At 39.0% G+C, this 26,763-nt stretch overlaps 1 protein-coding gene across 3 annotated transcripts in view; it reads right to left on the reverse strand.

Annotated features, from left to right (window-relative positions):
- LOC120443847 (CUGBP Elav-like family member 2) overlaps positions 1-26,763 on the reverse strand; it is a 106,260-nt gene that overhangs the window by 23,391 nt on the left and 56,106 nt on the right. For 2 of the 3 annotated variants that reach the window (XR_005615602.2, XM_039623207.2), the window contains exons 3-5: positions 18,996-19,492; positions 12,050-12,132; positions 8,469-8,517 (exon numbers count right to left, since the gene is read on the reverse strand). Coding sequence is in view for 1 of the 3 variants with exons in the window: in XM_039623207.2 (XP_039479141.2) it covers positions 8,469-8,517; positions 12,050-12,132; positions 18,996-19,492 (629 nt within the window). In the remaining 2 variants the exon portion in view is untranslated. Of the gene's footprint in view, positions 1-8,468; positions 8,518-12,049; positions 12,133-18,995; positions 19,493-19,733; positions 20,143-26,763 lie in introns of those variants that run through there. The other variant, XR_005615603.2, reaches the window with a different exon arrangement.

The raw sequence follows: 26,763 nt of genomic DNA on the forward strand, positions 1-26,763 counted from the left end.
AGTGGCAGCGTGGTAAGTGGGAAAGTGGAAAAGTGGGGAGCATCGAGTAGAATCTGAGAGGAATCTGCGACTCCTACCTGGCACCGCATACGGTGATGGATGCGACGATGGCAGCCAATATGCTGAATTTATTGGCGGATAGGATTTATGCGTGGAGCGGTGCGTTGTTGTCGCGGAGGATTCTGCTGCTGCTCCTGCTCCTCCAGCAAATAATGTTAAGGCTGATGCTGCTGCTGCTGCTGCTGCAGATGCTGCTGCTTCTGGTGATAATGATAATGATGATGGCGACGCTGCTGGGTGAAAGGACAATGCGGCTGCAACGTCGCTGTTATGGGATAAATTCTCAATTACTGCAGATAATTGACTGTTGCCACTGCCGCCAATGAAGGCAACATTCTCAGATGCTGTTGGTTCAGATGGCTCAGATATTCGCGCTGTGGTTTTTGCAATATTTCCCTCACAGGATCCGCACTCGTCGCCACATCCGCATCCGCATCCGTTGGCTCCTTTTTGGCTATTTACGAAACCGATTGCAGTTGAATTATTTATCATGTCAGATGATGATGAGATGACGACGACGTTGGCGAGCGGAGAAGAGAGAATTCTTGAAAATATTTCACACTACACTCAGGCTCACACAGATACTCGAACGCACACGAACACAGATACGCACACACTTACACACACACAGACAGAGAGAATGAGCAAGAGAGCAGAGAGCGTTAAAAACAGAACAAAAATCGTGAGTTCCGAACAGACGAGTGAAGTGGAAAATTCAATAAGCAAATATAATAAATATTAAACACGAATATTCAACTCAATTATCAGCAAGTTAACACTTCTTCCCAGACGTTGATTATTTATTATTCAAGAATTTTATTATCAATATTTCGAAGAACACGCAACTTTTCTTTGGGTGTTTACTGTTTACTTTTCTTTTTAGCCACGCACAATTAAAGTATTAAGTATTATTTGTTTTACTTTGATTTTGGATTCCTTTTTTAGATCGATAGTTTTTATTAAACGTTTAACGTGTAACAATCAGATATATATGAGTACACAAATGGTTTTAGTTTATTTTTTTCCGACTCGATTCGCCATAAAACAGTAAACAAAAATTATTTAGTGAGTTTCTCTTGGAGATTTCGCACTTTTAGCGTGTGATTTCAGTCTTTTCTTTCAGACAATTGCTGGCATCGAGAGTTCTCCTCCGTGATAGCAATTAAAGCGTTTGACAATTCGGCTTCTGTTTTTATACATACAGATGCCTCCTTTAAATCGGTACTAATTATAGTTCTGCAAAGTGACACTAGAAATTGTTCGAAGACAATGAATCCGCTTGCCCGCCTTTATTTTGGATCATTTCAATTCGAATCGATTCAATGCGCTGCGATTTATTTCAGGCATGCGACATTTGCAATTGCAGGAAGAGATTGATGGACTGTTTGCAAAAAAGGTGATATATATCCGATAATATATCGCATGTAAATTGTATTTTTGTTACAAATCAAATATTAGTTAACTAAAGCAAGGATTTAAGAGGGAATTCCTTGAATATTTGCAAAAAAAAAAACCACATAAACTAACTAAATGTACAAATTCCAATATGGACTTACGTTAATATTGATTTTCCGTAAAATCCAATTTATTTGTAAGCTTTTGGAGAGACACCCGTTTAATGTAAATATCTTTGGGTTGTTTTTCGTTGCTCTTCGTTACTTCACTTTCACAGCCTGTCCATCACCGATAAGTTTCGCTGTGATTTAAATAAATTCCTTTGTGTAAAAGCGCACTCTCTATTTACTTTTTCAATTTTTTTTGCACGACTGCGCGTTGTACGAGTATTGGCAAAACTCGATCCACTAAAAATAAATTGGCATCAATCAGGGGCCGAGGAAAAAGGAAAAGTCATCAGAACCAGACGATGGCGATGGCAACTAATTAAGCAACGTCACACATGCAACGTCCATTAATGAAAGCGAATCAAACAGGACTGACTGAACCGAACAGGGCAGACGAAAGGGATTCGCATCGAATTTAAATACCAAACAATAGGCTCAATTAAAAAAGGCAAAATAAACTCGAAACTCGAATCGCGAAACGCGAAAATTGGAATTTTAGCACGTACGCGATGTGGGGAAAATAAATCAAGTTGATTGCTAGCCAGCCGTCTGCTCTCCTCTCGATTCGAACTGATTGACGTTGAAAATGCAACTAACCTGCGCTCGAGATCTAGACCCTAAACTCATCGCATATTAGATCTAATTTCATCTCATACAAAGATGCTTCTCGGCTGCAGTAACTTGACTAGCAACTTTGGCTGCCTTGTGAAATTGTTCGACTCTGAGTTGAGCTCTTTTAACTGACTTTTAATGTGGCTCTAGCTTAGTTTACTTTTTGTTCTCTTCTTCAATCTTCAACCTTTGATGAATGTGTGTGTATTCTTTGCTCATTCATTTGCGTCTTCCGAGCGCCCACTATACTTGTTGTTTCTTTAGCACCTGATGCTAATGAGTTAATTAACACCTTTTGCTCCGTTTTGATGCTCACAAAAAACGTTGGCCTAGAGAACCTTAGACGCACAAACGCATTGTGACTGTAAAAAATGCTCACAAAAGAAAGTTAAGAATTCATGTGAAACATCACATAAACATCATATTCTGATTACGTTCGATATCTAAAATGGAACTTAATGATCAACTTTAGGTGCAAGAACAAATTAACAAAAAACCATTTCAAATATTAAAGCACATTTTGTGTAAGCTGTTAATAAAATTTAATTTAGCTAATAGATTTCAACTACATGAAGTTCAACTTTCACCTTCTAGTGAAACTCATTGATTTCTAAAGCAGGCAAGGAACGAGAAATGCAAATACAATACGTAATTTGTTCAAGGTTCCTTCGTACACCCATGGTAAAAGTTTTTGCGGTAATTTCTTGGCACATTTTGCATTTCAGCGCCACAGAATGAAGACTCATATGTGTGTACTCTCCTTGACTTGCCATATATTATGGCTAATTTGAATTTTTATCATGTTTACAAGCAAACAATACGTGCATCATCATCATCGTAGCAGAAAGAAGGAGCCGCCAACGTTGCTGTTTTTTCCATATTTTTTCTCTATTTTTTTTTTTTTTGGTAGCTGTTGTTGACGCCGGGGAAAACCTCGCACAACATTTGCATATCGATTTCATATGCAGTGGGCAAAAATTCATATGTTCCCCCGCATTTCCACGACAACAACAGCACCCACCATCATTTCATCCTTTGGTTTTGGTTGTGCAGTTCGCAAATTTCGCGGGAGATCAAAAAATTCACGGAATTAACGTGAAGATGTTTACATCCCAGAGAGTGTAATTTAAATTTATTTTGTAATATTATAGTATTTTAGTTGAATTATTAAAATAAGGCTGTTAATTCTGATCAAGAATATGTATTTTGATCACAGCATTTGAAATAGTGGTCCAAATATGGAATGTCATACCTCGTTGAGTTCGTAATTAAATTTCCAATCAAACTGTGTTTTCAAAAAAATTCTATTTTTTTCCAATTTTTTGCAATTTTTGATGATGTTACCCCTTAAAAAAATGCGAAAATTTGGCCAAAAATTATTTTTTCAGAGTCGCTCAAAAAGTGATTTGGTTGGTTAGTATTGGTAATTAGGAGCACAAAAATGCAATTCTTTTAACTTTCTGACCATTTTTAGCCAAGTTATACAGAAATTACTAATGGTAAATATTGACAATTTGATTTTCCGTTTTTTTCCGTTTTTTGCGTAAATAATTATCAGTATTTCGATCACAGCATTCGAAATAGTGGTCCAAATATGGAATGTCATACCTCGTTGAGTTCGTAATTAAATTTCCAATCAAACTGTGTTTTCAAAAAAAATTCTATTTTTTTCCAATTTTTTGCAATTTTTGATGATGTTACCCCTTAAAAAAATGCGAAAATTTGGCCAAAAATTATTATTTCAGAGTCGCTCAAAAAGTGATTTGGTTGGTTAGTATTGGTAATTAGGAGCACAAAAATGCAATTCTTTTAACTTTCTGACCATTTTTAGCCAAGTTATACCGAAAATACTGATGGTAAATATTGAAAATTTGCCGAAAATAGATTTTCGGTTTTTTGCGTAAATAATTATCAGTATTTCGATCACAGCATTCGAAATAGTGGTCCAAATATGGAATGTCATACCTCGTTGAGTTCGTAATTAAATTTCCAATCAAACTGTGTTTTCAAAAAAAATTCTATTTTTTTCCAATTTTTTGCAATTTTTGATGATGTTACCCCTTAAAAAAATGCGAAAATTTGGCCAAAAATAATTTTTTCAGAGTCGCTCAAAAAGTGATTTGGTTGGTTAGTATTGGTAATTAGGAGCACAAAAATGCAATTCTTTGAACTTTCTGACCATTTTTAGCCAAGTTATACAGAAATTACTAATGGTAAATATTGAAAATTTGATTTTCCGTTTTTTTCCGTTTTTTGCGTAAATAATTATCAGTATTTCGATCACAGCATTCGAAATAGTGGTCCAAATATGGAATGTCATACCTCGTTGAGTTCGTAATAAAATTTCCAATAAAACTGTGTTTTCAAAAAAAAATTCTATTTTTTTCCAATTTTTTGCAATTTTTGATGATGTTACCCCTTAAAAAAATGCGAAAATTTGGCCAAAAATTATTTTTTCAGAGTCGCTCAAAAAGTGATTTGGTTGGTTAGTATTGGTAATTAGGAGCACAAAAATGCAATTCTTTTAACTTTCTGACCATTTTTAGCCAAGTTATACCGAAAATACGAATGGTAAATATTGAAAATTTGCCGAAAATAGATTTTCGGTTTTTTGCGTAAATAATTATCAGTATTTCGATCACAGCATTCGAAATAGTGGTCCAAATATGGAATGTCATACCTCGTTGAGTTCGTAATTAAATTTCCTATAAAACTGTGTTTTCAAAAAAAAATTATATTTTTTTCCAATTTTTTGCAATTTTTGATGATGTTACTTACCCCTTAAAAAAATGCGAAAATTTGGCCAAAAATTATTTTTTCAGAGTCGCTCAAAAAGTGATTCGGTTGGTTAGTATTGGTAATTAGGAGTACAAAAATGTAAATCATGTAACTTTTTGACCATTTTTAGCCAAGTTATACCGAAAATACCAATCGTAGATATGTATATACTCCTTCAGTTAAAATCCTTAAAATTTCAGACTAAAATGAAATCTTGGTGCAACCTACACCAGTGAAAATTGTGAATACCTTGAAAATTTAATATTACCCCAGTAGCTTCCTCTCCCTTATCCATTTTCCCCCATAATCCTTCAAAACTTGACATTGTCTTTGGACTCGTTGCTCCTTATTTTTGTATTTTCCGCTTTTCCTCGTTGTCTGTTTGAAGTTTGCTTGCATGTAAATTGCTCTGATTACCACGTTGCAGCTTTTCTCACCTTCCCCCTTTTCCCACTTTCCCCCCCGCTTTCCACTTTTGCTTACTCATTTGATTTGCTTGCACATTTTGCTGTTGTCTCGTTTGCCATCCTTTTTTTTACTTAACGTAATGCAAATCGCTGTTATTATGCACTTTTTCCCCTTAGACTATATTCCCTTTGTTTCCCCTCCTTTTTTTCACTTCCTTGAGGTATTTATGTCCTTCTGGGTTTCCTCCTTTTTCGTTGAGGGTTTTCGGCACAGGGTCAGAGAGGAAAAGCTCCGCAGTCGCAGAGTGTCATAAAATTTGAATGCAATTTTTCCTTTTCCCTTTGCTTCAATTTAGGTGGAAATGAGAAGTCATTTGTTCGGTATTTATGGTTGAGGGGATTTTTGCAGGAAAGCACTTTCTGTGGGTGCGAGGATTTTATGTGCAAGCTGCAATCGTTGATTGAATTTGTGATGAATGATCAAAGGTAAACAAATCGTTGGGGATAATTCGTTTGATTGTTTGACTCGCTTTAATACGGAGTATTACTTTTGAGCGAGGAGGAAGCTTTGTGCAAAAGGGGGAAATCTTGAGGTTCGAGTTATAAATTCCTAAACTGCATTTGTAAAATTGATTAAAAACAGCGCACGATGTTAGGTAGGAATGAATACCACGGACTAAAACTTTTAGCTTCGTTCATGAGAAACCTATAATCACTATAAAACACTTTCCGGAAAAGTATTTACGGCACCAATATATATTCCGTGTTATTTTGCCGTTCGACGGCTGCTTCGATTCCCACGATACTTTAAGCCTTTGACTAAAGCACACTGCAAAAGACATTTTAGAAGCCATTATACAAGGCAGTCGAAGAATCGAGAATAACAATACCTATGGCAAAGAAGATTTCCGCCTGCCAAAAAGTATGCAACACTTTTGCAAAAAGAACTTTTGGCCAAAAAAAAGGAAAAATTGTAGTACGGAGAGGAAAGAAGCGAGAGCCAGAGCCAAGCAGGAAACAAAACTCGGCGACTCACTCAAGCATTTTATTAAATTGCCACCTTCCGTTTGTTGATACGCTGAGACGACAACTGTCTTTTCTAGAAATACTTTTTTCGATTTCTAGGCCCTGAATACCCCACACATACCCCACCCAAACACTTTGGCGGTAAACCATAAAAAAAAAAGAGGAAACAAGGAGGAAAAATATTCCTGCCATCTTTTTCTATTATATCGCTTCCGCTGTGGGCTCTAGCCAAACTTTTTTGTCAGTTGTTTTCGGTTGGGTGTTTTATTTAAAATTTTGTTGCTGCTGTTGCGAGGTTAAAGTGCCAAATCACGAAACAAGCCACATTTCTCTCTGTCTAGTTTGGAATATTGAATTGAATTGCAATTTCGCTGTTTGCCGGGGAGTCGCCGTCCATAGTCGTCTGTCTATAATGCGGCAAACATTGGATGGCGTCCAACTTGAATTTGCATCGAATTTGTTTTAGGCGCAATGCGGGCGGTCGCTACCAAAGGGCTTATCTGAAATTGAAAAGCCCTCGCAGGCAGTTTCGGCCCAAAATGCCCAGAATGGGTCTAAACATGCTGCTAAATTCGCAAAACATTATAGAGAAATTAGCGGAATTGCATGCCAACGTAGTTAGTGTTGTCTATTTACTTGAGAAATAGCATTAGTCAAACACGAAAAGCAGATATTTCCCTCATTATTACTTATCCATCAGTAACCCACTAAAAAAAAAGGGAAAAGGAAAAAATTAGTAAAGCACACGCAGAGAAAAGAGTGCCGAAAATTATTAAGCATACGCCATGTTGTACAAGCGTAATTACACATCTCTGAAAAAGCAGATGCTGGGGGCTTCTGAAGGGGGAGTTTGGCTGGCAGGAAGACTCGCAGTGCCGGCGAAACTTTTTTTGCACTTTCTGCTTTTTTTTTCCAACTTGTTAACAATAAACGCTACGAGGTCCCCCAATTAAACGTGGCATTCTGCTCAGTCAACTGGCCCCTACCCTTCCATTCCCTTCCCTTGTGAGTGTGAGGAGCAACATTTTTGTGGTCACTTAAGCAGATTAATATCATGGGTGTAATTAAAAGAAGCCGCCCCGAAAGTGTAAGCGGGTTGAAGCTTCCTGTCTGAAATTAACATAAATTAAAAAATGTTCAGCAACTTTTTTGTCAGCTTTTTGAACACTCTTTTTTGCGTTGGCCATTTTTGCTGGCTCACATAATTGATGGTTTTTAATTAACTGCCAAGTGACCGACAGCTGACAACGAACTTTGAAACAAAGGGATGGAGAGGCGAAATGCAGAAATGAAAGTTCAATGAAAAATTCTCACAAAAATTCGTTTACGCACACACATACATACACACACCCCGCTGCCACTCCATGTTTTTCGCCATTTTCCCTTCCATAGAGCTTTTCATCGTTTTCCCTTGACCATTGCCAATAAAAACTGTCAAATACTATTGCCCGCTTTTGGGTTGACCGCGTTTTCGCACGCAATTTCCACGGCCACCAAAATTCTGATCGCTCACTGTCTATCTCTGTCACGCACATTCCCTCTCTTTCCCACCTTCATGTGTGCTTGCATTTTCCATTGAATTTGGTGCAGATGTGGATTGTTGGGCTCTTAGAAAATATATATATAGACTTACATGTAGAATATGTTAGAATTGAAAATAAATATTTTCAAAAGTACTGTTATAAATACATTTTAAAAAAATTCACTAATTTAAGAAAATATGTTGGGAGAAATCTGCTTCTATCCTTTCCGGCGGTGCATTTTCCATCCATAAGCCCCCATTTGTGTTTGATTTTCGATTGAACATCGCACACATATTTCTCACGCCTCACTGGTCACTTTGTACCGCGTTTTGTTGATTTGTTGGCGATGGAAATATTTTGGCTTCGCATACTTTTAGTCGCCCACATGCAGAAAATACCGCATCTATTCACCGCATTGTGTGCGTATAGCTTTCTATTTCTACTACACTTTTTTTCTATTTTTTTTCAGACTTGTTTTTGTGAATTTAATAAAAACTTACCATTGCGATTCTCGCTATCGGCGGGTTTCATTTGAATGGGATGGTACATCTGAAATAAAACGAAACGAAGAGTAAATTTAATGAGAGTTTAAACTAAAAACTATTTGGTTTGGTTTCGAAAAAGTCCTTGACATAGTTGGGGTTAGTAAATTAATTTATTTTTGATTGCTTTCGAAATTCCCAGAATTTATTGGTCGTTTTTTGACACCACATAGAGCTGTATAAATAATGTGGCATAAATGTATTTGTATTTATTTTTAAATTGCACAAAATTCTATTATTTTTTGTTGAACCAAATGTCTTGCAATTTTAGCATCATGCTTGTTTTAATCCTACCCTTTTCTCTCGTTAAAATCAAATCCATTTTCGGGCTGTGTTAATCACATTTGAAATATTAGAGCGCAATATGCTCCGTGGTTCCGGCCGAAAGAGAGAAGGCCGCGATTAATTTACAGAGCTTAGGGCCAAAATGCAGTCGCCGAAAACGGCGACAAGGGAGTTTGGTGCAATAGGGGAAATCGGAGGGCAGACCCTGCATCCTTCCTTTCGACAGGGCCACCATCCACTTAAGCTGCATAATGAATGGAATGCAGGCAAAGGCAGAAAGGAGCCTCGCAGGACACGGAACAAAGCCTCCGCCTAAATCCTTGACAAAAGCCAAACACATTTATTCAGCGGTCGCTAAAAAGGACACGGGCGGTGTGTAAAATGCGAATAGGGGCACAACAGGCAGGGCAGGGTCTGCAGCAAAAATCCTAAAATATGCGTTAGACTTTGCAGCGTGTTTTAAATGTAATTTTTCGCACACACACACCTCGTGGCGTCTTCTAATTAAAACAAGCTTAAAGCGCACCCCACGCCCCATTCCGCTTTCAAAGAGACCGCGAATCGGGCACGAGGTCAGTCTGCATTCTGCTCTTAGAGATGGCACCGTGATTTGGGGCAAACAGGAAACGGATTGAATACCTCGGAACGCAACGTACATTGTAGCCTACTTTGAGACACCTTTGTTAGTCACACAAAGTTTGTGATTTAATTACATGTTTATAGAGCTATTTCTCGAGTTGAACTCGTCTTTTGACTTTAGTTACAGAGTATATACTGCACAATTTTTATAAACCTCTCACGCGTGTCACGCCCTCACCTCCGCGTGCAACTACAGCTCGGCTAATGGCGCGTGATTTATTAGCAAACGGGCGGCGAACAAACGACGACAGTCTACGCTAGAAGGCAATGTCCTTGTACTTCCCTCGGGCGCTGCCCCCTCCCTCTCTCCTTTCATCCAACCACCCAGCTTTTCCTGCTTTCCTGGCCCAACCTCTGCTGGCCGTAAATAATACACGCAACGCGACTGGTTACAAATTGCAGCCAAAGTCAACCCGGCTCTCCGCCGCCTTTCTTGCCTTGTGCCTTTCTTATGCTGCCAATTTATTTATATGCAGGAAGTAGCAATTACCAGTCAAACACAGGCGGCATTCACGCCCCCCTCACAGGAAAAGCAGTTTCGAAGGTGGAAGTCCTTTCCTCGCTTTGTCAACCAGCTTTCGTGGTTGGCTTTTTCCTGCCACCAAGTAATTGGGTGAAATATCGCTGGCAACTGTTTTCTATTGGCCCAATTATCGGCCGGTGTGCACTTGATCTGTGAAATGTGGCTCATGAAATGCAGCACTGCGATATGTTATCGATATGAGAGGGGGAATGGCAAGTAAATCGATTGATAAATAACGCTACATTTTCTAAAAGCATTTTTTCTGAAAGAATTTAAAAGCTCAACACAAAATTCACTCACTAAATGTCAGCTATTAAATAAAAGTGGAAGTAATTCTACCGAAGTTCGCCAGCATTTCAGCAACAAAGCATTCTCCCCATTTCGATAGCAATCGCAAATTGTGCAAGAAAATTACAAGCCAACGTCAAAGCCTGTCAAGGGAACTGCCAAAAGCAGCAACAACAACGGGATGGGAATCAGATGCAGCACGCACATGTCCCGCCACACGCCCTTTAAGCCGTCATCGCCACAAATGTGGCAGAGCAATTTTCTAAAATAAATATCGCAGCTGCAGCCACGAAGCTACATGCAAATTATGTCAGTTCCTCTTTTTGGGAGCCGATAACGTGATGACATAAGCATTGTCCATGGGAAGCTCTTCCGCTTTTTCTGCTTTTTCTCCCCATTCTGCTTGCTTTTTCGCAGCCAACACATGGCTTTCAAATAATAATAATATTCAATGCTTATTTGATGGCGCTACAGAGAAAAAAGGGTACGACACGAACAAAAAAGTGGGAACCGAAAATAAAAAGCAACATTGCCAAATGTCGCTCCCTTTTGCTGACGTTGCTCGCTATCTCCTGACCTCTCCCCGCAACACCCATACCCCCTCCTCTACCCTTTAGACCATACCCAGACCACTATATCTTTTCCCTTTGCACTTGTGCTGACAACTTTTCCAGAACTCTGCTTGCTTTTCCGCTTTTCAGCTGCTTCTGGTCCAAAGTGCAAATTGACATTTTTGTGCCTGCGGTTTGGCTTGCTCTCTTCCCGCCAGAAAAATTACGCAATAGTGATCGACCTATTTGGTATCCTTGCAAGGACTCTTTGCATTCGGAAAAATGCAGAAAGTACACAGATTTCATCAGTTTCATCTGAAACACAACTATGTACTTTCTACCAAATATAGTTCGATTCGTAACATTCATTAATTCATCTGTGGTTGCATACCTGTATTGCAAAAATATTTAAAATATTTATTAACTTTTTAGAAGAACCTATCGACTATTTCATCATACCTCAACAAAAGCAGGTCTGGAGAAAATACCCTTGGCGCGTGTCTTGTGCTAACAATTTTCGCAGTTTTTTAAGCTGCCACAGGACACAGGGCTAAACTTTGAAAATTACTTGCATTTTATAGGGAAATGTTCGCCGCGTACAGAAGAAAAGAAAAAACTATATTGGAAAATAGAGGAGGAAGAATTTCACGTTCCCCGATTTTTTGCAAGCGCTTTACAAAAACATTTCTCCCTGCGATGCATTTTATTTGAGCCCCACAGTGTTTCTGGCTTTTTTTTTTATTTTTGTGCGGTGTCATGGCTCTGTCAGTCCAAACGCCAGTCAATCTGTCAGTCAGCGAGTCAGTTAGCCATAATGAAGGAGGCGAGAGGAATCACGACGATGATGCTGCCGTTCCGCCCCCAAAATATCCCGCTTGCTGTGCTGTCAGCCGGATGATAGCGTTTCATGATAAGTTTATAGAGTTTTCCCTTGTTTGTGTCGGATCAGCGAAAATTCCAATTAAAGGCTGTGATGCCCATGTCCCCTTCACTTCGCTGCCAAGTGCCTCAGTTTAGGCTCGAACGCATTACAGGATCACTAACAATGTCTTACCTAAAATTGGTAATTATCTGGGCTTTAATGCAAAATTCTAATTTCTTATTTATCTCTTGTGGTACTGCCATGCATTTATTTTAAAGAAACAAAGTTTCATTGGAAGCTGTTCTGGTTCAGTGGTGTATTTCCATTTAACTTATAATGGAGTTGAGAGGGTTGGTCCTGAAAATCGTAACACAAATCAAAATTTCCTTACCCCATTTAGCGTCTTAACATTATGCAAAGCATCCTGGGCTTTCAGGGCGGCGCGTCTCGTATAAAACGTCACAAAGCAGCAACCTGGAAAATAAAGGGAGAAGCATAAGATTAGCATGAGGGTTAAATTGAGTTTATTTGCGAGCTAGCTTCGTAAAAGGTGGCACTGGGAAATTATGAAAATTATTGTTATTAGCGGTGGTGGGCAGGGGAAAATGGCCGAATGGAAAACGTGTGAAAACTGAGTAAGCCATGGGCGTGGCCTAGGGAAAGGCAAGCAATGTGGCAACAACTTGACAGCCTGGCACTAAATTGAACATTATAGCCCCAGCAAATGTGTCGCGTTTGAGATTGGAGTGCAAGTTTCCTGCGAAGGATGTAGGGTGCCTTGAAGGCGTTTCGGCCGACTTTTGGGCGGAAAACGGGTGGCAAAGGTGTTGGAATTTATGAGGGTGCCAGTCGACGGGAAGTGTGACTAGCATACTAAACATTAGTTTTCTTTACCCACTTTCATACATGCATACGTATTTTGTAAATTTAACATGTAGATGGTAAAATAAAACCTCTCAAACTAAGCTATGTTTGAAGTATCCCCAAAATGCTTATAAATATTTAGCATCATGTTTAAATATATTCATACACTTTCCGATTTTTGACTATATTTATTTAAAATTTCTCTTTAAATTAAACCAGAAAACATTTCATATACCTCTTCATTCGACTCCCTACTCGCATGGCATTCCATTTCCATTTTACCAAAATACGTTTTTGTATGTTCTGTTTTGGATGTGGCAGAAATTCCCTTTCTTTTATGCGCGAAATCTGTGGCCAAGTTACACACACACTGCCATCCAGAGCTTTGGTTAAATCCATTTCCGGATCCTACACACACACACATACACACCTATACTTTTCGCTGCATCCCATTTCCCACACTTGCAGTTTCGCCACATATTCCCACATTTTCCCACAACTTTCCCGCCCAATTTCAAGGCCTACCTCAACCTCGGGCTCAGCGGTGTGTGATGGCAGCGCTGGTTACAACAAAACTTAATACGGCAATGCAATAGTTGCATAATGCAATTACCCACCAGCGTATCGGCGGCATTTAGTGGTGGCCATTTTGGCTGCACTCCCCCCCACCATCAGCCGGTTGCCCAGGGGCGTGGAATCCGGCTCAGAGGCATCCCAACCCACCCCACCCCACTTTGCCCACACAGGTAATTCAATCTGTCGCAGTTTCCTCTTTTTATGCCATGTCACCACCAACATTTTTCTGCATTTTTCACATATTTGCAAATATTTTCATTTCTCGTTGCGGCCTCTTTTTTTCACTGCCATTAAATATCTGGCAGAGTGAGGTTAGACGCAGTCCTCGGCACATCCGACGTGTGAGTGAATTATGAGTTATCCAGTTTTTCCGTTTCAAAGAGACACTATCATTTTAAAAGGCCGCACCATTTCAATCCTTTGCGTAAGTTTCCCAAAATATTTATATGATTTTAAACAGGGCTTTTACATCAAAACTTAATTGGAAGTATATTACACAACGAACCAGGTTACATCTCAAACAAAGCTTCTGGGCTGTATTATTATTCCATTCTAAAATATCGTTTCACTGAAAAGTTAAGAAGGCTGGGAGAAAATATCGCATTGAGTTTCACTTTAGTGCAGCAGATTAAATATCACTTAAAATTAAACTAGCGTTAAATGTAACAAATGAAGGAAAATCGAAACCATTTGGAATGCAATAAAACATAGTCGGCGAGCAAGGATACTGCATTCTGGTTCTGGCTGATCGAAGCTATAGATACGGAAAGCAATCGAAGGATAACGAAGGAGGAGGCAACGGAACTGCACCAAAACAACGCAGAAAACGAAGAAAAATCTCACACAACTCCCATTATGTGCATGTCAACTGCAGTTAGAATCAAACCCAAGAAACACACAAACAAATAGAACAAAGCGATAAAAAACAAGTTTACCAACGGAGGAAAAATAAAGAAAACGCCGAGGAAAATCTAAGAGAAAACAGCAGCAACATTGATGAAAACGACACCCAGTCACGTTTTTGGACAAAAAGAACTTAATCCCGGCAAGTGGGAGGAAGATGAAATCGAGAGCCGCCAGACAAGACGTGCCAAAGTCCGGCAAAAACTAAACTAACGTATATATACAAACCCACCTACATACATATATCCCGACCTTTATATATCACCCATAAGGTACAAGAACCTTGGAAACACGTTTAAGAACGGAGAGTGCAACGAAACGAATTAATCGAAGTTAAATAAATCAATGTCCTCAAACATTGCCACCCACAGATTTACTGACTACGACTAAAGGAGCACAAGTAAATGGAACCAAACACGAGATGCTGCACAGGATGAAGGATGCAGCTGAAACAAGCCAATCTCAAATGTATCCTTGTATAGACGATTTTGGATTGGGACAGCAATACTGCACTAACTGGAAAACACAGCAACTTTTAGCAACTCTCCATTAATTTTGATTTATTCCTTCTCATTAAATGCCAAAATCAAGTTAGTTAGAAAAGATAGAAAATAGATTTCCTTATGTAAGTAAAATCTATATCGAAACTATACTGCTATCTCTCACCTAAAGCGCGGAAAAGGTTTAGTAATGCTCCAGTGGCAACTAAAAGTCATGACCGAATTCCAATTTAAAAAAAGAAATCATACTCAAACTGCTCGAAATTTACTTCCTCGGGACCTGCATTTGAAATTGAAATTCGCCTTTTCCTTTGGAGCGGGGCAAAGGCAAGGGGTGCGGAATAAAATTAAGTGAAATTTTATGCATTTTTCACGCTCAGTGCAGCAGCTAAATAAAAATGTCAAGAGCACAAAGTTCCTGGAAGAAGGCAACTAACAAAAAAAAAAAAAGGGAACGACCGATGAAGGCGTTAGATAAGTGCGTTACTTTTCCTTTTTCCGGGGAGACATTGGACATTGGACAGCTGGTCTTAGAGTTGGGAAAAGCTTTTCAAAATGAAGTTCTCAAGGCAGTCGAAAGATAACTAAAACGGGGACGAAGGCAGAAGACAGCAAACAACCAAAAAAATCTGCTAACTGACCAAGGTTTTCCCCCTGCTCCCCAACACCCCCCTCCTCATCATCATCACCCGAAAGAAAACCCCACTTAACCCCGATTTCTAACTCAGTGTGAATTATATTATTTCTTTTTCCTTGGCTTTGGGTGGATTCTCATCTGGGTTTCTTCGTTCTTCCTTTTCTGGTTTGGTCAGCGAGTTAGTTTTTTATAAGGCGGAGGTCATAAATCACAGGCTCGACTAAAAAAGTGGGCGTTGGGGGTGCGTTGGGCGTGGCTGCCTTGCTGGGGAACTGTGACATATGGTCTTGTTTGGGGTGGAGTAAGTTCACAATTGAATCCGGTCAGGGTGGTTTATCTGCAAAAGCCTAGCCCAAGGGCTTCAAACTAATGATTATCGCAATAATTTACAATACGTAATGTAATTAAGTTGATTAGAAATGGAAGCGATACAAAAATGTTTAAAAAAAGAAATGTTTTGTTAGGAGACAAATTCAATGAAATATGGAAGAATTTAAATCTCCTTTGCAGTAAAAGGAAATATTCAATTAAACAAATTGAATATATTTTAAACAGGACTTTATGCTGTGTAGAGTTACTTGATTAAAGAACCTATTTATATAATTTGTTTGCCTTTCCACCAAGCGCCAAGGTGAAAATCGACTTTCTTTTAAACCATCTCAATTTTGAAACGAACTTGTACAAGAGAAATCTTAATTTCTTCATAGTCGGCTGCGTTGCGTTGCCCACAAAGCCGCGAGAACTTCAATTTCCAAACCAAAGAGGCCACAAAGCATTTTACAGCGCTCCCCTGTGGCAGCTCATTCAATATCGAATTAAAAGCTACCTGTTTCTACCTTTTCTCACCTGAAACAATCCGAAACGAGAACCGCAGAAAATCCTTCTCGCTATGCTTCGACTCCTTCCAAACCTGAGACCCCGACCCCGCAAAAATAACGCCCATTTATCCCGTATTCGGAAAATACTTCCCATTCTATCTCCGAACCGCAAGCGCTAATAAATTATGACCCAAGCGCTTAACCTTGCGCCGCTGCTTTCCACCTTTCCCCGCCCCCTTTTTCTCCACTCACCACTCTACCCTTTCCCTTCCCCCTTAACCTTCACACCTCTCACCTTTATCTCCAGGCCGCAATGCAACAAAAACAGCAACCGTAAAACCGCAACACCCGCAACAACGTCGAAAATCCAAAAGAGGCGGAAAAGTTAGAGGGGGAAAATGGGAGGAAAAACTGCCCGCTAACGAAATTTAGTGCCCCAAAAAGGATAACAATTTCGGGGTGCTAGAGGGAAAGGGAAGCATTAGCCCAGAAATACTTGGCCGAAACGAAAAGGAAATTTTTTGGTCGATTCTTTTTATTTATTTTGTTTTTGCTGTTGGTATTTTTAGTTATTTACGACTTTCTGGTTCAGAGGTCAACCATCGCACTTAAAAGTGTCATTTTGCATTTTGTTTGGTTTTAAGGAAAAAGCAAGTTGGTGCTGACCAACAAAATAAACTAACTCGGAAAAAATGCAACAGACAAAAGCCAGCAGCTAAAAAAAAAAGTTGCACAAGTCTAAGGATATGGATGAGGTCCTTTAACCGACTGGTAGCCTAAAACTGGGTTACATTTTGCCATCTAAATGGAAATGTTGTTAGCAGGAAGTTTTGCTGGCTTAAACCGAGAAAAAAGCAGGCAACAAAAATGCATCATGCAAGAGGGAAAATGGTGTTCCCAAAAACACGAAATGAAAAGTAGTTCACTAGACAGAGTTCGGAGTTGTTTACCAGGTATTTAGGTGTATATTTTTTCTACTACTAAATGTTAATTAAACTTAAGCTAAAATTATAAAATAATAATTTATATAGTACTGATTATTAATACATTTTAAAAATTATCTAAATTTACTTTTTATTCTTTTTCTTTAAGGTGTTTTTATTTAATTTTTTGATCCGTCCGATGTACCTCTTGAATAAGATGCGTTACCAAGAATAAGAAAAGTTCGATTCCACTTTATTTTTTCGCCAACACTCGTTCTAGGTCACTGGCACGCCCACAAAAAGAAGAGCCGCCTCCTTTTCCTTCTTGGCGCTGACATAAATAATAACTTTGAAATGCAATTTGTGTCGATTTTGTGTTTGTGACTTGCACTAGTCTCTTCCAGCGACAAAATACCAGCAATAAAAGCGAACATTTTCACATGAGCACTTTGGGAGTGGAAAATGCTGTGACTACTTTTCGTTGCTTGTCATAAATCATCAACACAACGCGCCACTTAAGTGCTTCTAAAACTGTTTTTCCCACTCACATTTCCCCTTGCCACGCCCCCTTTTTCCGGACACTACTGACCAGAGCAGCACAGCCACGCCCACTTTTACAAACATAAGGATGAACCTGTCAGCGGCAGTCGGAAAACCAAACAAAAAAAAAAAAAAATTGGATAAATACAGATGGAAAAGCTAAATAGACAGTTGGATACGGAATAACAATGACGCTGAGTAAACAAAACGTTTTCGAAACACAAAATATACAAATGCACAATGGAAACGGGACAAGAACGAGTCCTCTTACAGAAATATGAATAGAAAAATCGGAGCCAAATGGCAATTGGAAATGAAAAAGATTAGAAGTGGAAATGTCGTTATGAATGAATGGGGAAAAAGAGCACATCAATAAAAATAGAAACTTGACTGCAGTCGAGAGGCCTCAGAAAAAGAGGCCGAGAAATGAACAGTACAATGAATATATTGGAATAATGAAGGGATACCGAATCTTATCTCCATTTCAAGAGAGATTTCAATTCCAATGAAAACCGAATGGCAGCTGAGATGGTAAAGAACAAAATAAACTGATTTTGACAGGATTTGTCCATAGGTTGCCCTACTAACATTTTTCTTAACAAATAATATGTACAATTTTGTAATGCCCAATTTTTTTAAGGTATATATTTTAAAAAGAATCGTTGTTCAACTTATTATAATTGAATTCCACTTTATAGATTGCTTCTGAATCGCTCACAATTCATTATATCACCGCAGTAGTCGGGTTGGTTTATCGTCCTTGATCCTTAAACTCTTAACTAAAACCCAATTCAATACTCTGAATTGTATTATTTAAATCAACACATCCGCCTCCCCGAGCTTCGGTGCAATCTCCATTAGCTAAGCTCAAGGCTATTGAAATGTCTGCTCAAACACAAATAGCGAACAAAAAGCAATTTGCTGATGAAATGAAATGGCAATTGCAAGTGAATGCAATTAAAAGGGAGAGAAGGAGACATAGAGACATAGATATGTGTGCACCGAATGCACGAGTTTGCTATATGTATTTGTGTTCTGGCTAGACCAATATCTCATATTAATTCTGTCTGCACTTCCCTCATTTCCATGAAGGGTACGATCAAGTTTTGGCGGAGCTTTTGGCCATTTACCGCAACAAATTCGAGGGTAATTTATCAGCCAGACAAAGACGATGAACGAGGGAAGAGGAACCATACAGTGGTCTGTCGCTAACGGGAACATAACTATAGCTAACCTGACCAGTAGAACGCATCGGTTAATGAAATTAATAGCATCTTATCGTAGAAAGCAGATATTAAGGAAAGATAAACCTAATATGGTAATGTGAAATTAATTTGAAATTCGAAATGGGGGGTTTGGAATTACAAATATCTAAACATCACCTAAAACTGTTTTACCCATTATCTTGAAGTTTTCTATTAGTTAAATATGCCATTTTGACATTATTTTTGGAAAAACACATTTATTAGGGATTTATGAGATGTGGAAAACTGCGATTTAGCCTGGCTTTAACTACGATTATCTGCTGCTACGATTATTTTGTCTGGAACTAATGGATCTCATTGGAAACACTCACCCTTGCTTATTCCGGTGGCCTTGTCCCGCAGCACATTGATCGAGTGGACGGCGCCGTACTCCTCGAACATCTCGCGCAGCTGCGACTCGTCCATCGACTTGGGCACCTGGCCGACGAACATCTTGATGTTGTCCGGATCCGGTTCCTTCTCGCCGTACGTCACCGTGGCGTCCGTGTCCAGCCGGAAGCAGGCGTCGTCGTCGACCATGGCGACCACATTGCGGTTGGCGCTGCACGGATTGTTGTTGTTGTTGACCAAACCGGCGGCGGACATTATACCGTTACTGCCCACGGAAACCAGTGCGTTGCTGTTGCTGCCGCCCAGGCTCGGATTGCTGTTGTTGTTGCCGACGTTTAGGCTGTTGTTGCTGTTGCTGGTGCTGCTGTTGTTATTGTTGTTGTTGTTCAGCAGCGAAGGATTGTTGTTGTTGCTGTGTATGGGACTATTCGGCAGGCTGTTCGTTGCACTGCTGCTCTTATCACTCATACCAAAAGCACTGAAAGAGATTGGAAGGAGAGAGCCAGGATTAGTACAGTGAACCCGCGATAAATATGACAGTATAATTATAGGAATTAAATTTAAGTTAATTGTAATAAGCCATATATATGCATATATCAATGAAAAATCTAAATATTTCAAAAACTAAATGTAGTTATTTTCTATAAATTTTTTGCTTTGCGAGTGCTTACTGTTCTCGAATCACCCACTAGCACACACACACACTCGCACACACTTACTCCAAGTAGATGTCGTTGTTCTTCTCGGAGAAATCGAAAATCATGCGGCGATTGGCCAAAAACGAAGCGCGACTGGTGAACATATTTGCGATCTCAAACTCAATTTTTACACGGTCGACGCGAATAATGAACGGGAAAACTTGAAACTTTCAATTTAGCGGCAGCCAATTACCAATACCAATACGCTTCACGTTTACTGTTAACGCACACGGACACTCGAGGTCGGATTGATTAAATTAAGGGCCTAAATAAATACTTCCACTTAACACGGCACTCGGAACTCAACGTGACTAATTAAAAAAAGCTATATATTTAATATATAAGCGCAGCGGCTTCGCTTCTCTTCTCCTCCCTCTTCCTCTTCTTCTTCCTCGCACTTCCTTGTCGGTCAATCGTCGATGGACAAATGAACGAGAAATCGTTGCGGCGATTGGAATGGCGACAGGTGGAAGAAGTGACCTTCCAGTGCATTCCAACGAGAGCGTCGGAGAAAGAACTGGCTTCAAGGTCAAAAGCTCGGGGGAGAAGGAGAGCATGCAAAGTGGAGAGAAAACCTAGAGCGGGACAGAAAGGTAAAATATAAACGTTCAAATCAAGTATCGAGTAACAAATTTAAGACTTTAGGATAAATGAAAAATGTAAAACGAGTGCAGATCAAGTTTAGAAATAGCTCTGATCAGTTTACTCTATTACATAAAAGTCAGTCGTACAAATCTATAAGATATTTGATTTTTAACGTTAATTTTACGAATATCGTTAACAGAATCAAAAATTCGGGGAACTCATATTGTGGAAAGCTTCTCTTTATAAGGAAACCAGGTAAACAACCAAAAACGCCAGGACATCATCATTAGGGTGTGTTCTCTGTGTTCTCTGAAGTCTAATTATGTGTAATGTAAAGCGTTGCGATTTGTCTTTCGTGCTCAAATGGACTTTAAAAGCTAATTGAAATGCCTGGCTTGAATGAGCCCCACTTGTTGGCCCTGTCGATTTTCTGGCCGAGTAGACCTCAAATAGCATTAACCTAATGGCCATTTGCTTGTGTAAATAAACGATTAAAGCTCTTTCGAATGGAATTGGGTCGGCTGAAGCGCGATGAGCAAACACTCGGGCAAGGACCTCCAACAGACCTGGTGATTAAATGCTTTTTGTCTACTCACACAACGTTTAGTGATGAGCCAAAAACTTAAAATTGTGAAAAATTAAATTATCTAAAAAAAGTAGACTAGCGTAGTTAAGGTAGGTAGCAGGGCGGGGCAGCAATAAATAATGTTAAAATAAATAAAGGAACTTTTTATAATTTTATCTGTTCCTGGTTAGAATCTTCATTGATTTTCATTCCCCTAATAATTTTGCTGTTAATATTTTATTTAACGCTGTCTTCTAATTTCTTACAAGTTTCTCTTTTATCTACAAAATTCTTGTCATCCCATTCTATTTTTCTTCGCCCTTTGCGACTTCTTTGTTGCATTTTGTAATTTGAACTTTTTCCTTGCTCTGTGTTTTCCAGACTCAAACTTTCCTTACCACCCTCTCTTCCCACTTAACCCTCTCTTAGCTTTTTCGTCTTGACTTTAATTTAGTTAAAGTTTGTTAGTCACTGGAGGCAGGGGGCGGATGTCACGCCCCTACACTAGACGGCCAAATCGAGGGGCCTCTCTGGGGAAGGTCTGTAATTGCAACGACCCTTTGACACATTTATTGCATTTCTTACTGCACTCCACTGATAGAAAATTAAATAAAACCGATTTTAGGAAAATCAAAAATGTTCCTATTTCATGATTTTAGTAATTGTACGTTCGTTAAGAACCACATTCTTTAGGTTTTACGCATTATCTTCAAATTTGAATTCTAGGTATTTCGAAATAGTAATCTACATTGAAATACGTACTAATTACCATTTTATCTTATTTTTTTTGCGGTGTAAAGTGTACATGTTTCGAGTTAAGCTAAGGTTCCAATAAAACATGCAATTGCGACAATTTTATCAAAAACTTTTTTAACCGAAAAACAAAACTTTATAGCCCAACAAGAAAAAACAACAACAGAAGAACCCAGCGAAGAATAAACGAGTAAAACGAAGTGAACTTTGTTGCTATCAAAGTTCAAACTGCAATTCATCTTCATCAACAAAAAGTATGCAATAAAATTGGCAGCCGAGTAAAATCTGCGATATTTTGACCCGAGTATTACCCATCGATGCTTGGAGTTTTACAAATGTTTAAAGGGTAAGAAAGGTTTATGAAAATAAGTGATTTGTATGGACAATTAAGGACACAACCAATTCCATTAAAAGTTAAAGTAGACATCCTTAGACTTCAAACGACTACCTCATTTGTTTGTTGAAAATGCATTGTCGCGGATGAAACCCAGTTACAATGTGAAGATTTCCCTCTTTAAGTTTTAAAGCACACTTTGGACCTCTATGCCGTCGTTTACTTTTCCTTGGCATTTATCTTCATTTGTCGGAGGAGCCGAAGGAAAAGCAGAAGGACCTCGTCCTGCAGCAGCTGTCAACAATTTGCCAACCGCAAAATTGTCGAGGGAGCCAAGTGGGTGTTTGAAATTCGGCATTGGGATTGGGATTGGGCGTGGACCAAGCCTGCGATTCTCTTGAGAAACTCACTAATTTGCTTGATTACTCCAGAGAATATCCGGCGGCTGAGAAATTTGAAATCTATTATAAAAGTTTTTTAGCCCCAAAATGAAGGCCCACTTGGGACAGCCGACTGAGATGCCGAGTTGGGGAAAGTTTGCGGGGAAAATCATCTTCGACGGCGTCGACATGGGTCAACACTTTGACAGGCACAAGGACAAAGAGACGGAACTTTTCCAACAAAGGTGAGGAAAATTAAGAAAGAAATAGGTAGTATGCAGCAGCTGTGAGGCACTTCGAAAAATTCTATCAGAAAAATTCAAGTTTAATGATAATACTTAATAATTATATTCTTGTATAATGTTTTTAAATCGATATTCGTATTCTTTGTTGAATTTGTATATATATTTATTAATAACTACTATTAACGGAGGTATTTAGTTTTCGAAGATACCACTAAGAGCAGTTTTTTAGAATCATAAAATGAGTATATTACATATTATTAATATTATTACTGCACATCCATCCATAGCAGTATATAATTTTTATTAAAGATTTCTTGCAGTGATGGCAGCAGCTGAATATTCTTTGAACAACTTTTGCTAGTCTTCACTTTATACTTTTTTTTTGTTTTTCGGATCTCTCTTATTTTGCAGGTGAGCTGGATAATTTTTTTTTATGTCTACCGTCTGCTTCACAACAAATCAAGTGCAAAGTGGAGTCCTCCACTCGATGTTATTGTTGTTGTTGAGCAGAGTGAACTTTTGATTCTTGTTATTTTGTTACTCATTGCTCTTTGTTCTCCTTGATTGGTTTTTGTTGGTAGTGCGGTATACTAGAAGTGAAATCAATGGGAATGGAAAAAAAACGAGAGGATTTTCTGGAGTGCTGCACATTGTAATTTCTGAAGTAGGGCATCGGGACTTCACGAGGACGAAGGTTAATAAGAAAAATTTTCTCAGTTAATAATTCAAAACGTTTGGAAAACCCATAAGCTTGCAATAAAATTTAACAATTGATAAATTCTGTTGGTATTATAGGTATTATTGCCGGATTCTGCGCATCCTGATTTAACAACCATGCATAAGCCCCATTTAAATCCCTTATTTCCCATTATCCCCTTCATCGCTAAACTATAAAATGAAGTATGCACCTTTACCATTTTTTTGAGTTAATAACCAACCTAGCGGTTTTTAAGCAGCTTAAACTCAACCCCACCAACTTGGGCTTTCCTTTGATCTGGCCAGAAATAACCTTTTAATGCGACTCAAGTTCAGAAGACTATAAATTACTGAACTGCGCGAAAAACAGCAGAGAAAGCAGGGAAAAGCGGCAGATGAAAAAAATATGAGAACATTTCAGCACGCTTATCAAAGATAATTTTAAGCCGCATTTAAAAATGATTTCTTTGCTTTATTTTCGCACAGCTCCTGCCACTTTCTCCAGCCGCTTTCCCGGCGCCTTTCTCTCGCTTTTCGTCGAGCTACGCGACTTTTTCCGCTGACTGTGCGTTGTCTGGCAACCCTGGAGGAAAATGGACGGGGAAGGTGTACGATTTTGGTGGGTACCAGAGCGGAAGGAAAGGCGGAACAGGGTGGCTAGGGTGGCCAGGGCGACTAGGGTGGCCCAATGTTGACAGTCAGTGAACCCCGAAAAAGGCAATGCCAACAATAAAACCAAGGAGCGATGATTTGCTGAACGAAGTCCTTGATACCCTGTAAGCCAATAGACTTAAAATGTTTTCGAATTATTATTTTTAATGGGGATATATTCTATTTTTCTTTTCTAAGAAATATTTTAAATAACTTTTTATACTAACTTAAGAGATATTCCTAGATGCCTAGGTTAGATGCACGAGTCCCTTTCTGTAAAGGGCCAAAAGAAGTTTATTCCACTAACGCGCTGTTCTTTTTTGGTCAAGGGACCGTCCCCACCCCCTCATAGACCCCAAAACCTGAGCGAGGACCTGCTCTGCTTTTCGTCCTTCCACTGCGACAATTGGATGAGCAAATGCTGACGAAAGGGGTGGGAGGAGGAGCTGGGCTTATGGACATGGACAAGGGGAAAAGAGGGAGCGCAGCTTGGACTTTGCCCAAATATTTGACATGGCCAAAAGCAGACAGGGGCCAAGGGAGGGGGAGCCATGTTTGAGGGACCGAGAGAGGATGATGAAGGTGATGCAGCTCATTTTTTGACTACTCCAGGGATTTACACGGGACTTTCGACGATGGGGTCCTTTTCAGTTTAGGACTCGTGTGTAATTAAGCAAAAATTCCAAATCGTTTGTAGTTGTTGTCCTTGTCTGGCACTCCCATACCCAATTTTGTTGTTAATAATCACTTGTAAATAGATCAAAGTTGGCATTTTATTTGAATTCCTCATCACAGTGGGGAATTTTTGGGCTCTAGTGTTGGCACCAGACTGAAAGTCTGAACCGGATTATGTTGGCTAATTAGAGGTTGATGAGGGAGAGTTCATTGGGAGAGTTCGGAATGTTTGGGTTGCTCCAGGGAACTTTTGAAGTTTAGTTAGGACTTCGACTTCTTGGCAATAATTTTTGGGGAATTGCGGGATTATTTTTACACAACATCCTTGGCAACCATTAAGGATGGCCCAATGTCTCAAGACGTTTTTTTCAGCGAATATAAATAACACGACGGCGGCATTTCATTTACTTAAATTGTTCACCCATAACTTTCCATCTTTACAACTGAAAATGACACACAAATTAAAAAGGCAGAAGCACGAAAATAAAACGCCAACGTCAGCGAAGAAAGAAGTGTGCAATAAATATCCGCCACACAGGAAACCAAATTAAATAAGTAAATCTTGTGGCCATGTAAAAAAATGAAACCGAAAAGGCAAAAATAAAAGACCGAAAGCCGAATCGAGTGAAAAATATATGTACGTATGTGAGTCGAAAGATAAAACACAAAGGGATGCCAGGACTGGGCTCTCAATGTCACTGGGAAAAAAGAGCAAAATCCGAACCAAAATAATAAAAAACGAAAATTAAATTGTGAAACGTAATGTTAACGCAGCCAAATGCCCAAAAGTCCAAGAGCGGCGATTCGAGCCTGGCCTTAACCACAATGAAATGAATGGTATACATGTGAGCATACTAGCCAGAAAAAATATATATTTATTCGCTTTTCTGTGCTCGATATACATATATATGTATCTGTTCTTTTTTTGGTATATTGAAAACTTTGGGTCCTCTTTAAGAGAACCAGCAATGACACACATGCACAAAAAGGATCAGGATTCTGGTGTTAAAACAAAAGTACAGGCATTTCGCCCAACTGCGGAGCAAAAATTTCAGCAATGCCAACGGCTTTGGCAAGCGGAGGCAAAAAAGTGAAAAGAAACTCAAAGGGCGAAGGTGGGAGAGAGCGAAGTTTAGATACGCTTAAGTAACTTAATTAAATAAAATAATTCAAATATGTTTTAAAAGTACATATTATAACTAACCTTTTTTTGCAGTACTATGTAAATACTTCAAAAACATTACTTTCATAATTTAATATTTACGTGAGCTAAATTGAACAGTTCCCAGTTCTTAAGGGTTCCAATTTCGCAAAGATGAAATTCTAGAACAAAAATTTTCCCGCCGGGGGAACGGAATTTATTGATTCGTTCTGAAAAATCCCCAAACTGAATGCGAGCAGCGACAACTGGGGGCCTTGGATGAAAAAGAAAATGATTTGCATGGCTTCGGGAGACAAAACAAAAAATGAAAGAAAAAATGAGAATTCCACACGCTCCCCCGAAAAACTCCAACCGACCAAGCGGAGCAAGATATGCGGAAAATTGAACCAAATGATTTTTATTTTCTTCTCCCGGCTGTGAAAAAGCAAGGGGTTAACACTTTGCCAGCATAAGTCTTCAAAAAAAAAAGGTGGAAAATTATAAATGAAAATTCCAAAGTGCCGAGGGGGTGTGAAAATAAAAAAAGAGTAATGCCCCGCATGAAACTTTTCAACTTGAGGCAAGCAAAAATTGTCGCCACTTGCTGCCAATTGTTGTTTACCAACGAAATTGAAACAATTCGATGCTCTTAACTGCACCACTTTCTTTTTCCACCAACCATCACCATCCCCATTTTCATGTGGAAAATCTTTTTTATAGCCAATCGATGCCGAGGCGAATAAATTTAGCTGCGTTGATGCGCATTTTATAAATGGATGGTAGGAGAAATGGTAAGAGAAATGAAGTGAACAACCTGAATATGTATGCCTTTTGGTTAATTTATATCTGAACCTAATAATATATACCATAAGGGGAATCTAATGAAAGCTTGTCTTATGAATTGTATATGCTTTACTTATATTGATATATATTTATCTTTGCTAAATCGATTCAATTGAATATCTCGTTTATATAAGAATTTTGCGCTTAAATCGCCTTTGCATGTGTGATTCATTTAAAGCCCAC

This window comes from Drosophila santomea, chromosome 2L, assembly GCF_016746245.2.
Source record: "Drosophila santomea strain STO CAGO 1482 chromosome 2L, Prin_Dsan_1.1, whole genome shotgun sequence".
Classification (NCBI taxonomy): Eukaryota; Metazoa; Arthropoda; class Insecta; order Diptera; family Drosophilidae; genus Drosophila; species Drosophila santomea.